The following is a 12,784-nucleotide window of genomic DNA, read 5'->3' on the forward strand; positions in this document are numbered from 1 at the left end:
CAAAGGGAACAACTCTTCTTGAATCATATGTGTCAGTGGTCAGAAACCCCTCTTAGGGATGATGAATACACCGCAACATTGCGTTGCAGTTCCCAGGGATATCACATTAATAATAATTTAAAGTTTTATTCCGGCTCCCAGCCACCCACAAGGAGTTCTAGGCTGCATAACCACTCCCTCTAGCCCCAAACTTGCTTTATCCTAGCAAAACCCCCACCAGGTATGTTAGGCTGGTGTTGGAGCCAAGGCTGGGGAGCTCTGCATATGCTCAGAGGTGCATTTATCCAGCAACCGCAAACTCAAGCTGTGACCCAGCAGGGAAATAGATTCTAGGGGGGCCCTCCCCTGTAATAACCCTCTAGCTCTGGAAGGGGTTTCCTGTGCTAATGTTAGGAATAATATTGCACTCACTCTTAAAACGTGGGTCCTTATGGACCCAAAATGATACAAGCAAGAGATGTCAGCAGGGGCGAAGGTTTGTAAAGGTGCAGTGTGTGTGAAGTATTTAGGAGGGGAAATCTTAAAAGTGGGGAGCCCCCAAAAATAGGCCAACGCAGACTGAGCATGCTCTGTGGGCACGGAATGTTGCGTGGGGGTGGAATGGAGTGCCCTGTGTAAGGGCGCGGCTGGCTGATGGAATACTCCACGCTGCAACATTTTGTCGCAGTTTCTGCTGACGAATTATAAAAACTGTGGGGATGTTTAAAGGCTGGACTTTGGGTGAAGTTTGGATGCTGGTTTGAAGAAAGCACATTGGCTTGGGCCTGCAGTACTGGCTTTTTTTAAAGGAGGTACACACCCCCTGAAAATATGAGCATACAGAAGGCAAATTCCCCTTTGAACTGCTCCTGGGGCCTTGGCAGAGGAAGACAAAGGAGTTTAATAAGCGTGAGGCATCTTCCCGGGGGGTGGGGGTGGCGATTATCTGGGTATTTATGGGGTAATCTCAAAGGCCTCCAGGCAGCAGGTGGTAGAGAACTTTCCAGAGGCAGCCCTGATACTGGGAAATGAAAACAGAAGCCCAAAGCAGCCTGTGGGTCAACCTGCAAAAGCCACACCCCTGTTTCCACCCCAAATGTTTCTGCCTAGCTGGAAATGTGTCCAGGGCTCCACCCCATTTTGCCTGCGGCCCCCAGAAAGTTGCTCAGAAGGGAATATGGCCCTTGGGTCAAAGGTCCCCCTCCCGTCTACTCCTTTGTAAAAGTGTGATGCGCGCTCTGTCAAACACCACGCGTGCCGGTGGCGCTGTAGAAATAATGTGCTTTGGACATGCTCAAGGGCACACCGTTTCCAAGTCAAACCTTCCAAGAGGTTGCAGGTCTGAGGCCTCCCTCTAAGAAAGGTCCGGAGAAAGCGAGGGGGAAAGCAATCTGTACATGCTCAAGAGCACTATTGTTGGGTCTGAGTCAAGCAGCAGCACCGTAAAATTGGCCTTGCTTTATAGCACCATTAATGGCAGGCCTCTGGCCCTAACACAGATCTACATTTGGATACATACAATGTTTTCAAAAGGTTTTCAGTTGTTTCAAAATTCTGGCCCTTTTTATTTTTTACAAGTGAGTTTCAAAGTAAAGATAAAGGGACCCCTGACCATTAGGTCCAGTCATGGCCGACTCTGGGGTTGTGGCGCTCATCTCGCTTTATTGGTCGAGGGAGCCGGCGTACAGCTTCCGGGTCATGTGGCCAGCAGGACTAAGCCGCTTCTGGCGAACCAGAGCAGCGCACGGAAATGCCATTTACCTTCCCGCCAGAGTGGTACCTATTTATCTACTTGCACCTTGATGTGCTTTTAAACTGCTAGGTGGGCAGGAGCAGAGACCGAGCAACGGGAGCTCACCCTGTTGCGGGGATTCGAACCGCCGACCTTCTGATCGGCAAGTCCTAGGCTCTGTGGTTTAACCCACAGCGCCACCCGCGTCCCAGGAGTTTCAAAAACCTGAACTAAATATTACCATGCTCACTTTCCTGAGACAAAGTCCCCTTGGCCACAGTAGGACTTACCTTCGAGTAGACCTGCAAAAGATGCTCGGCCTCTAAGGGAGGGGGGGAGGCTACAATCCCCGGCGAGTGCTTTCCTCGGGAGTAAATCCTGAGCTGTTCCCAAGTAGACATGTAACAGACATGCAACAATCCGATGGCACGCTTTCCCGGGAGTAAATCCAATGGAACATCAGACCATTTGTTCCTGAGAAAACAAGCAGAGAGAGATCCTAAAGTTCGCCTTCCTGGGAGTTTTAGTTCCATAACCACCACACCATTTGCTCCCTCGTAGACACTATAGGAAAGTGGGGGAGCATCGCGCCCCACAACCCACTGCCCGCTTTCCCCAGGGTACACCCAACACGTGCGAATACGCGAAAGAAAGAGGATCGTGCCCAACAAACCCACTGCCACGCTTTGCCAGCGAAGGCGGGAGAGCGAATCCCAAAGAAGCACCCTGCCGTTTACTCCCGAGTAGACACACACAAAGAAAGCGAGCGAGTGTTTCATTTTTACATTACATTGAAATTGGAAATGTAAAGAAAAGGAAGGAACATTTTATCATATGTGGTGGATCTGCCCCAAGGTGAAAGACTTCTGGGAAAAGATATATAACGAATTGAAGAAAATGTTGAAATATATATTTATAAAGAAACCAGAGGCCTTTCGTCTTCGAATAACAGGTTTGGAATTGTTCAAGAAAGATGTAAAATTATTTTTGTATGCCACAACTGCGGCTCACATTTTGTTAGCTAAAAAGTGGAAAACCCAAGAATTACCAACAATAGAAGAATGGCAGATGAAGATGATGGATTTTCCGGAGCTAGCCGACCTAACCGGAAGAGTCTGCGACCAGAAGGAGGAGTATCAGGAAGATTGGATCAAATTTAATGATTACTTAGTTAAACATGTTAAGTTAAACTAACTGAAAACAGCTTGCAGATACTTAATTGGCTTAGGATTTTATTTAAGTTAAGTGATGAATTAATAGGTTTAATTTCATAATGTGAAGATCTAAGGATGTTAATGTTTAAGTTAAATTATTTTAAGAACTATGATTTGGAAAACCGTTGAAAGGACATGCAATGAAATTCAACCAAGGGGAAGCGAGGAAGTCACTTAGTAATGTCAATAAGTGTATTTTTTAATCAGGTTATGATTTATGTTTGCTTTATGTGTTTGTCTGTTTATAATGTTGTGAAAATCAATAATCTTTTTTTAAAAAAAAAAAACAGCGAGCGCCAGCCTCGCGCGCTACCACCATCCCCAGGGCGCGCTTACTCCCGAGCCGACGGAGGATCGGGGCCGCCGGTCCCAGAAAAGCGGGGCAGCCAGCGGGAAGAGGGAGAGAGGAGAGGGGAGGGAGCCGGCGAGGGTCTCTCCGGTGCGCAGCCCGGGGCTGCTGGGGGCGGCGTCTGCGCGGCGTCGGGGGGCGGGTCGCGGGCCGGCGAGCGCCACGCGGGGAAGGCGAGGCGGGCCGGGCCGGGAGCGCCCGCTGGCGGCGGCGGCGGCTGCCTGGCTCGGTGTGGCTGGGCTCGGCCGGCTGGCTGGCTGGCGGCGGCGGCGGGAGCTGCGTGGGGCTCGGCGGGGATGTCTTCGTCGCCGTGCGCGGCTGCTGCCGCCGCGGCGCCGCTGGCCGAGCTGCTGGGCGAGGCGCTGGCGGCGCCCGACGGCTCGGCGGTGCCCGTGGCCTCGCTGCCGGCGAGGGGCGTCTCGCTCGTGGGGCTCTACTTCGGGTACTGCGGCGCCGGCAGCAGCGCAGCCGGAGCCGCCGCCGCTGGAGCGGCAGGAGCCGGGCCGGGCGCGCAGCTGGCCGCTAGCCTGGCCGCCTTTTACGCGCGCTTCCAGCCGGCCCGGAGCGAAGCGGGAGCCGGAGCGGCGCCGGAGCAGCGGCAGCAGCAGCGCCTGGAGATCGTCTTCGTGTCGGCCGAGCAGGATCAGCAGCGCTGGCAGGAAGCCACGCGGGCCATGCCGTGGCTGGCGCTCCCCTTTGCCGACAAGCGCCGGAAGGTGAGCGCAGCGCGGGTCGGCGGGGAACGTGGGAAGCGGGAGACACGCGTGTTGGGGGAGAGAGGGGGGTGGGTGGCAGGAGGCCACGTCTCTTTCTCCTTCCCTCTGTCTCTCTTTTTCTGGGAAGCGTCCATGATGGCCCGGACCCTCCTTCTCAAGCGCACATCCGTGCGCCCCTCTCCAAAAAGCGGTGTTTGGAGAGGCCGGATTGGGGGACCATCGTTCGTGGCCTCTGGGCGCCGAGAATCACTGTCCCGATATATCGTAGACAGAGAGAACTCCGCTAAAACTCTTTTTCCGTCGCACAATGCTGCCTGTGCATGTTCACTCCGAAGTAAGCCCCGTGGAGTTGGGGGGAGCTTTGCTCCGAAGTAAGCGCAGCGTAGCCTGGAAAGGGAGCGCGTAACGGGCCTTACTTTTCTACCCAAACTAGTCCGCTCCGTCTCCCAACCCGCCACTTTGCAACATAATTTTTTTGCAGCCTCGTCCTGTAAGCACGCGCTTACTTCGGAAACAAATCCTGTTGCTCTGAACGCGGTTTACTCTCGAGTAGATGCGAGGCTGGGGCGGGGTTGCTGTCCTAAAAGGAATCCATATTAAAGCAGGCGATGGGTGAAGAATCCAAAAATCAAAGCCCAGAAATGCTGCAGTCCTATCTATGTGTCTCTTTACCTGTTGAACTTTGCTTTGGCACAAATCTTTTTATTTTAGCAGGAATTTTAAGTTTTCTTATTTGTTTTGCGGCTCGTTTTAAACTGGCTTTGTTTTTCCTGTATCTTGTGGTGACCTTACCTTAGACATCACCTTTTGGAGAAGAGGCACAGAAAGGCTCAAAAGGTAGCTATTAATTACATCTACTCGGAAGTAAACCCCCATGAGTTCAGTGGGGTTTACTACCAGGCAAATGGGTGTAGTAACTTGGGTGTAGCTGAAAGAAATATATGGGGTTTTCTGCGCTGCGTGAATGGGTTGTAAATCACCCTTTGGATCCTGTTGTAATTCAGGGACCCCCAAATCTTAGCCTTGGTATTCAGTTTGCCAAGAGACCCCTAAAAAAAATCCCCCACCCCAAATTTCCTCCTCTAACCAGATATCCAGTCTTTAAATAATTTGCTGAAGGCTCCCCCGTCCCCGAAATCCTCTATTCCGATTCCAGCTGTGTTAATCCAGATTAAATTCCATTTTTTTATTCCGGTTTTAGTGAAACGGATAAGGATGTTTGGCTGTTGCAAGGAGCTGGCATAAACCGCCCAACCCATTTTTCAATTCTTTACACGTCTTATTTTGGGTGGGTGGGATCTACTCGTTGGCTCTCTCCTGTTCGGTTGGGGATGCTCTACATCAAATTCAGAAAATGGGATTTTGGTACCCCTGCCCTGCAGGACATCTTTTCATTTTGCAATAATTCCCAGAGAATCCTCTGAAAGAATATTTATTGGGTTGTATATGGACTGTCTTTCTCCGTATTGTAGGGGGAGGAAAGACTTTGTTAAAATAAAATCTATACAACACACCACACGGATAATTTTGTTCCGCAGATGGAAGGAAAATATTTCATTTTTAAAAAACCTGTAAAAAATGCATGTAATTCGTTCCAATTCCCCACTCACCCCGTTAAAAAAACAAAACACCTAGGCCTTCTCTTTGATGCAAGGCCTTTGGGTGACATTACAGCAGCTAACCATTTTCTACCTGGGGAATTTGGACCAGCTTTCGATTCTGATTTTAAAAATCACCTTTTTGGCGTGTGTGTGATTATGTGCATTTAAAAGAAAATTCCCATTCATGGTGGAATTGCACCAGCAGGAACTGGCAGTCCTTAATCTGGAAGTAAAATCCACTGCAAAGCTGACGCCCCCAGCCGGGGCGCTGATCTCCTAAGCCTTTTGGACTGCCACTCCCATGATCCCCAGCTGATCCCCTGGGGGCTGATGGGAGTTGTGGTCCAAAAGGTCTGGAGGGCACCAGGTGGCATGGCTTTCGGATTGAGGAACTTTGTAAGACACAGTTTAAAGTGGTGAAAGGATTGTTCCTTGCTTGCTAGAACAAAAGACCTCTTAAGTGTACAGCAGCGTCTAAAATATTTATTAATAATGCCAAATAATACAAAAAAGTCAAGAGTTACAAGAGAAATTAATAATAATAATAATAATAATAATAATAATAATAATAATTTATTTCCCAGCCCCTCTGGGTGGCTTCCAACAGAATATTAAAAATAGAATCAAACATTAAAAATTTCCCTAAACAGGGCTGCCTTCAGATGTCTTCTTAAAGTAAGATAGTTGTTTATTTCCTTGACATCTGATAGGAGGGCGTTCCATAGGGCGGGCGCCACCACCGAGAAGGCCCTCTGCCTGGTTTTCTGTAACTTTGCTTCTCGCAGCGAGGGAACTGCCAGAAGGCCCTCAGAGCTGGACCTCAATGTCCAGACTGGGTGATGGGGGTGGAGACGCTCCTTCAGGTCTACTGGGCCAAGACCATTTAGGGCTTTCAAGGTCAGCACCAACACTTTGAATTGTGCTCAGAAATGTATTGAGAGCCAATGTAGGTATTTCAGGACCGGTGTTATATGGTCTCGGCAGCCACTCCCAGTCACCAGTCTAGCTGCCACATTCTGGATTCATTGTAATTTCCGGGTCACCTTCAAAGGTAGCCCCACGTAGAGCGCGTTGCAGTAGTCCAAGCCGGAGATAACTAGAGCATGCACCACAATATACATCACCAATTTTAAACCATTTAACTGAGACCATGTAGCAAAATGCCATGCTAAACTGAGTTGACCAGGAAACAAAAGATTTCAGCAGGGGCCAAAAATGTACAATGAAGAAGCCTGTCTAACTTCAATGTGCGGGAAGTTGCGAAGTGTAGGTAGACATGGCAATTGTAAATGGGCCAGTTACACAGATCCCAGCAGTGAATGGGTATAGATGGAGACGATCCAGCAAGTAAACTGGTCCCAAGCGGTCAAGGGCTTTACATACCAATAGTGACACCTGGATCTATGCTGATTTCATTTGTGGCCCCGTCAGCGGTGCAAAAGGAGGGGGCAGGCAGGGGAATCGCAACTGGTTTTCTGACGTTACTCCTCTCTCCCTGTATTCGACTGGAAAGGCCACGACTGCGTGGCAGACCTAGGCCCATAAGGCAGCTTTCTTGCTCATTAAACCAGCCTTTAATTTTGAACCATGAGGACTGGATCCTTGGCTTTCTTTTTAGGTGAGGCGTTGTAGCTCAGTGGTTTGCAGAAGGTCTCTCCAGGGATCTCCAGCTAGGTCTCCCATCTGAAACCCTGCACGGCTGTTGCCGGTCAGTGTATCTTGCATGTCCAAAGTCCGTTTTGGGGGCCTAATTCGGTCCTCTGGTCAGTTTAATCTGGCCCCTGTGGCAGTTTATTTCCTGGGGTAAAATACAGTGGCACCTCTGGATGCTGACGGGATCCGTTCTGGAGCCCCGTTCGCATCCAGAGCAGAACGCAACCCACGACTCGCCGCTTCCGCGCATGCGTCATTTTGAGCGTCTGTGCATGCGCGAGCGGCGAAACCCGGAAATAATGCGTTCCCGAAAACCCTCAACCCGAAGCTACTTCAACCCAAGGTAATGACAAAGCTCAAGAACTTTGGTGTAAAATCATAAAAAAGCTTAGCAACTTCAATCTTAAAAAAGGAACTTTGGTTGGCCCTTTGGCCAGCCCTCACAGCCCTTCACTTCATCAAATCTGGCCCTCTTTGAAAAAAGTTTGGACACCACTGGTGGACGATCCTGAACTGGTCTGGCCCTGTAAAAGGCAGCTCCGTGTCTTCCTAGGATTGCATCCTTAAGGCAGCCACAGAGTTTGCAAGCACCCTGACTTGAGAGCCCAGTATCCTTGCAGATCTGTGCAAATGAAGGCAACATCATCCGTAAGGTTAATACATAGACTGTGGAATAAGTCAAGATGCACAAAGTGGTTTTCTAATTTGCATGTGTACCCCGGCTTGGGACAAATAAACCCCTAAATATTGGGTCTGTGCAGTGTAAGGAAGAGTTACAGCTAGTGGGCCATATTTCTCTGCTGGCTTCCAATGTAAATAGCAGTCTGTGGTGAACCTGTGGCATTCCATGTCGCATCGGACTCCAGTTCCCATCAGCCCCAGCCAGCATGCCCAACGGTCATGGATGATGGGTGTTGTACTCCAGCAATATTTGGAAGGCCACAGATTCCCTGGCGTTTAGGGTCAGCGGTGAGAAAACTGTATGTGACGAAAAGTACCTAAACCAGAAGGGAGTAATTCACATCTGCAGTGGGAAGGATGTTCCCAAGTCCTGGTCACACCTGGGCTTGGATTTTCACTCTGCCCTGGGTGGCAAGGGAATTTGCTGCTTCCGGGCAACCAGGAAGCATTACAGGAATGAATTCCCTTCATTTCTCAATCCTGATGACTGACTCAGGAATGCTTAGCAGGCAGGCGATGAAAATCGAACAGATTTCTCTGCAAGGCTGCTAGATCTAATGAGACGCTTCAATTTATGAAACTTGCATCACTCAAGGTGGTACCAAAACAATATTTTAGGTAAAAACGACCCCTTGTTTGCAGTGCTTTCCCCCCCTGGAAAAATAGGTGGGGGAACTCATCACGAAGTAAGTTTGTTTATTTATTGCGGGCTCAGTCGCAGTACTGCCACACACACCCTCCCCACCAGTGCAGTGGCTAAATGTAAAATGTGATTAATAAACTCAAGCAGACAAGTATGCGGATCAAAAATGGCCACAACCTTATTGATTACAGATACAGGTGGATTTTTGGCTCAGGCATTGGGTGTATATCCATTCCAGACAAAAAAGAAAAAATTAAAAGGTAAGGAAACTTAGTTCGCCTGCTCAAAAATATCCCCTGCTTGTTTGTATTTGTTTGTGAATCTCTAGCTTGGCCGATCCGAAAGACATGAGCGGATTTGATGCAGCTGAGTTTGGGCTTGATCCTGAAAAGGGAGTGGCTGTGTCGGACTGAGAATTATCACGCCTTTCTTAAGATTGCATAATCCGCTGCAGAGTTTATTCAAGTCGCTTCCCAGCCTACCAAGTGTTGGCGGCACTCCTCATTGCACCATGAGGCCTAGGCCCTTGCCTTTTTCTTTGCAAATAGAAGCTCAGATTCTCAGAATCCCACATCCTGACAGACTGAGGTTGTATCCTGACAAGACAGAAGTACTGTTTTTGGGGGACAGGAGGCGGGCAGGTGTGGAGGATTCCCTGGTCCTGAATGGGGTAACTGTGCCCCTGAAGGACCAGGTGCGCAGCCTGGGAGTCATTCTGGACTCACAGCTGTCCATGGAGGCACAGGTCAAATCTGTGTCCAGGGCAGCTGTTTACCAGCTCCATCTGGTACCCAGGCTGAGACCCTCCCTGCCCACAGACTGTCTCGCCAGATTGGTGCATGCTCTGGTTATCTCCCGCTTGGACTACTGCAATGCGCTCTACGTGGGGCTACCTTTGAAGGTGACCCGGAAACTACAACTAATCCAGAACGCGGCAGCTAGACTGGTGACTGGGAGCGGCCGCCGAGACCACATAACACCGGTCTTGAAAGACCTACATTGGCTCCCAGTACATTTCCGAGCACAATTCAAAGTGTTGGTGCTGACCTTGAAAGCCCTAAACTGCCTCGGTCCAGTATATCTGAAGGAGCGTCTCCACCCCCATCGTTCCACCCGGACACTGAGGTCCAGCGCCGAGGTCCTTCTGGCGGTTCCCTCACTGTGAGAAGCCAAGTTACAGGGAACCAGGCAGAGGGCCTTCTCGGTAGTGGCGCCCTCCCTGTGGAACGCCCTCCCACCAGTTGTCAAAGAGAACAACAACTAGCAGACTTTTAGAAGACATCTGAAGGCAGCCCTGTTTCGGGAACTTTTAATGTTTGATGTATTATAGTATTTTAATATTTTTTTGGAAGCCGCCCAGAGTGGCTGGGGAAGCCGAGCCAGATGGGCGGGGTATAAATAATAAATTATTATTATTATTATTATTATTATTATTATTATCCTGTATCCCAGGCCGTATGTTGGTCTGCTGATGTAAAAACAGTTGCATTACACCTGGCCCAGTCTGCTTGCAGTCCAGCCATCTTTGGAAACGGGCCTACTGATCCCAAACTCTTAGCTAACTGATGCTTTTTATAGCAGGGCCTCCTTGTGAGGTGAAGCTTTCTGAAGGCCAAGGGCCGCATTCCCTTCTGGGCAAGTACCTGGGGTCCACATGCCCATGGTCGGCAGGGCCAGAGGGAAAAGGGGGCAGAGTAACAATTTTTTGTCCACTTGGCTAGTTTTTACACTCAAACCTCCCGTCCCAATCCTCCTTGCAGGCTAGCAAAAGGCAAGAACAGAGTTCAAGGAGATTTTCCAGCCCGGCAAAAACACTCAATGAGGCTGCGAATGAGAGGCAGTGAGTGAATCAGAGGAGGGTTTGAAGGGCCAAATAGAAAAGTCTAGGGGGCCGCATTGATTAAACATTGATACCGTTGTGCGGTAAGTAGTTCGCTGTGGAACAAAGTGCTTCAAATGGTCCCTGCCAGTCACTGAGTGGCAAATATGTCAGAAACGTGTTTTGGAATTGGGAGGAATTGAGTGGTGTGTGGAATTTCAAGGGTTTGATGTTCTCCACCAGAAATCTCTTTTCTGGCTGTGAGTTGATTCACGTGGAAGGAACAAAACCGGGTTTGAAACAGGGACTCGGGTCTCCTTTCGCACTGACACGACTCAGAAGCGACGTGGGCACGTTTGAGATCGATGTGGAGCGTCCCAAATTTTATTTTTCCAAACAGGAGGGATATATTTTTCCTCTTCCACCCTGACATTGAAGGGGCGGGGCGCTTTTGGGTTGAAGGATGATGAGATTCTGAAAATTAACTGTGCCCCCCCCCAAAGGTGTTTGGATTCCACAGTCTCTCTTTTGAAGCGAAATTTCTGCCAGAGCTTAAAAATGGGGAAATCGGTGGCGTGTGATGCTGGGCGTGAACCCCAGAGGACAAAAGAAAACGTGTGGGGAAATTGCCTAATTTTCAGGTGTTGAAAGTGGGTGAGCCGGTAATCCACAGGGTTTAGTGCTGGGTGCAGGCGTGCGCTGCAGAGCTGTGGTGGCGCAGGTCTAAGACGCGTGCTTTGATTGCAGAAGCTTCAATCCTCAGCATTGGGAGATTTGTTTATTTTGAATAAATTTCATTAGAAATTAGAAATCCGAAACTAAAACGTTAATCTAGATAAAAACACAGATCCAGAGGAAAGGGAGAGAAAGAAAAAAGAAGGGGGAAAGAGAGAGGCGGGGGTAGAGATAAATAGAAAAATGATTAAACGAGGGAAAAGGGAATAAAGGGGAGGGTTAATTTAAGAAACTAAAGAACTTCTGATTCTTTTGTCTGTCCAGTAGAACACCTAGACAGGTTACTTTCTGGTTTTTTTGTTTTTTTTTTATATCATATTTATTAAAGTTTCCAGAAATATAGAAATACAAAGAAAAAGAAAAAGAAAAAAAAGATACTTGAAACCTTACTTTCATTACCTACTTTCTGGGACTCCCCCCCTCCCCCTCCCAATTGTATTCCCTTTTCATTAATTTGGTTCTACAAGCTCTCACTAGACAGGTTACTTTCTGAAAACCAACATTATCTTCAGCCTTCAAACCCAAATGTCATTCATTCATTCATTTTGTTTTTCACGAAAAAAAAATTATCAGGAGGTTTAAGACAGGCAGAAGAGAGCCCTAGATGGACCACTGGCAGACTCCTCTTATATATTATATTTTCAGCCCACCTTTTCCACCAAGTTGCTCTGTGCTGGCCGTCAACTTAGAGCACTTTAAAAGAGGGAGAGATTCACGGAGAAGAAAACTCTTGGAGACTCCTCGCCACAATGGCTGAATCTGGGACTTGGGATGAGCTCAGTTGGTCGAGCATGAGGCGCTTAATCTCAGGTTCATGGGTTCAAGCCCCAAATATGGCAAAGGATTCCTGTTTTGCAGGGCGATGGACTAAATGACCCTCAAGGTCCCTTCCAACTTTGGAATCCTATGATCTGTGATCTTATTCTATGTCAGTGCATTCCAGTAACTGGGAATCACAAGGGAAGAGAGACTCTACGTGAAGATTCTCCAAGGATCTGTCCTGTTCCCCAAACACCAGGGCTGCGGAAGAGCTCTGTGTCGCTCTGCGGATTGCTAGCTTCCCTCCATCCAAGCCGAGGTTGGGAGTGGAGAGGGATTCCTGTCGACAGTGTTGACCGATGTGCTTCCAACATGCTCTGCTGTGTCTTCCGAGGGTGTCTGCATGGCGAGGTCTCTGCTCTAGGAGTGTGTGCTGGCGTGTGGCTGGGTTTTTGCGGCGGCAAAGAACCAATTCCTCCCTTTCCGATTCAGTTCGCAGCTAATCTGCTCTGAAAGCTGCCGGGCGGCTCAAAGCGGCGTCCTGCCGTGTTGTTCCATGTTTTGCTTTTATTTCCTTTCTCCCCGCGGCACCTCCATGCACTTGAGCGTCAAGAGAGGGCCGGACTCTGCGTGTGGAGTGGCAAGGAGCTTCTTTAGAAGAAGACGGGGCTTACGCCAATGCGATGGGAGGATATGCTTGCCTGCTTTGCGTCCGGCGGGAGTCTTGTATTTCTCCTTCCCGAGAATGTGGGCAAGACTCGTGCAGACCAGCAGGGCTGTGTTGGACAGGGCCCTTGCCACGTTTTGTTCCAGATGCTGGGAAATGGCCCAAAGCTCCGTGACGGGCCACCTGCTTCGTTCCTGTTCCGTCTGCCTTTAATTCAGAACCATGAGGACTGGAAA

At 49.1% G+C, this 12,784-nt stretch overlaps 1 protein-coding gene across 1 annotated transcript in view; it reads left to right on the plus strand.

The window, feature by feature from the left end:
* Positions 1-3,555: 3,555 nt before the first annotated feature.
* The window catches only part of NXN (nucleoredoxin), a 102,125-nt gene continuing 92,896 nt past the window's right edge, over positions 3,556-12,784 (plus strand). Inside the window, exon 1 of the mRNA XM_080983118.1 lies at positions 3,556-3,990. Within this exon, the coding sequence (XP_080839244.1) occupies positions 3,571-3,990 (420 nt within the window). The 5' untranslated portion in view covers positions 3,556-3,570. The remainder of the gene's footprint in view (positions 3,991-12,784) is intronic.

The sequence above is a fragment of the Podarcis pityusensis genome (genome assembly GCF_964106645.2).
Source record: "Podarcis pityusensis genome assembly, chromosome: 15".
In the NCBI taxonomy this organism is placed as follows: Eukaryota; Metazoa; Chordata; class Lepidosauria; order Squamata; family Lacertidae; genus Podarcis; species Podarcis pityusensis.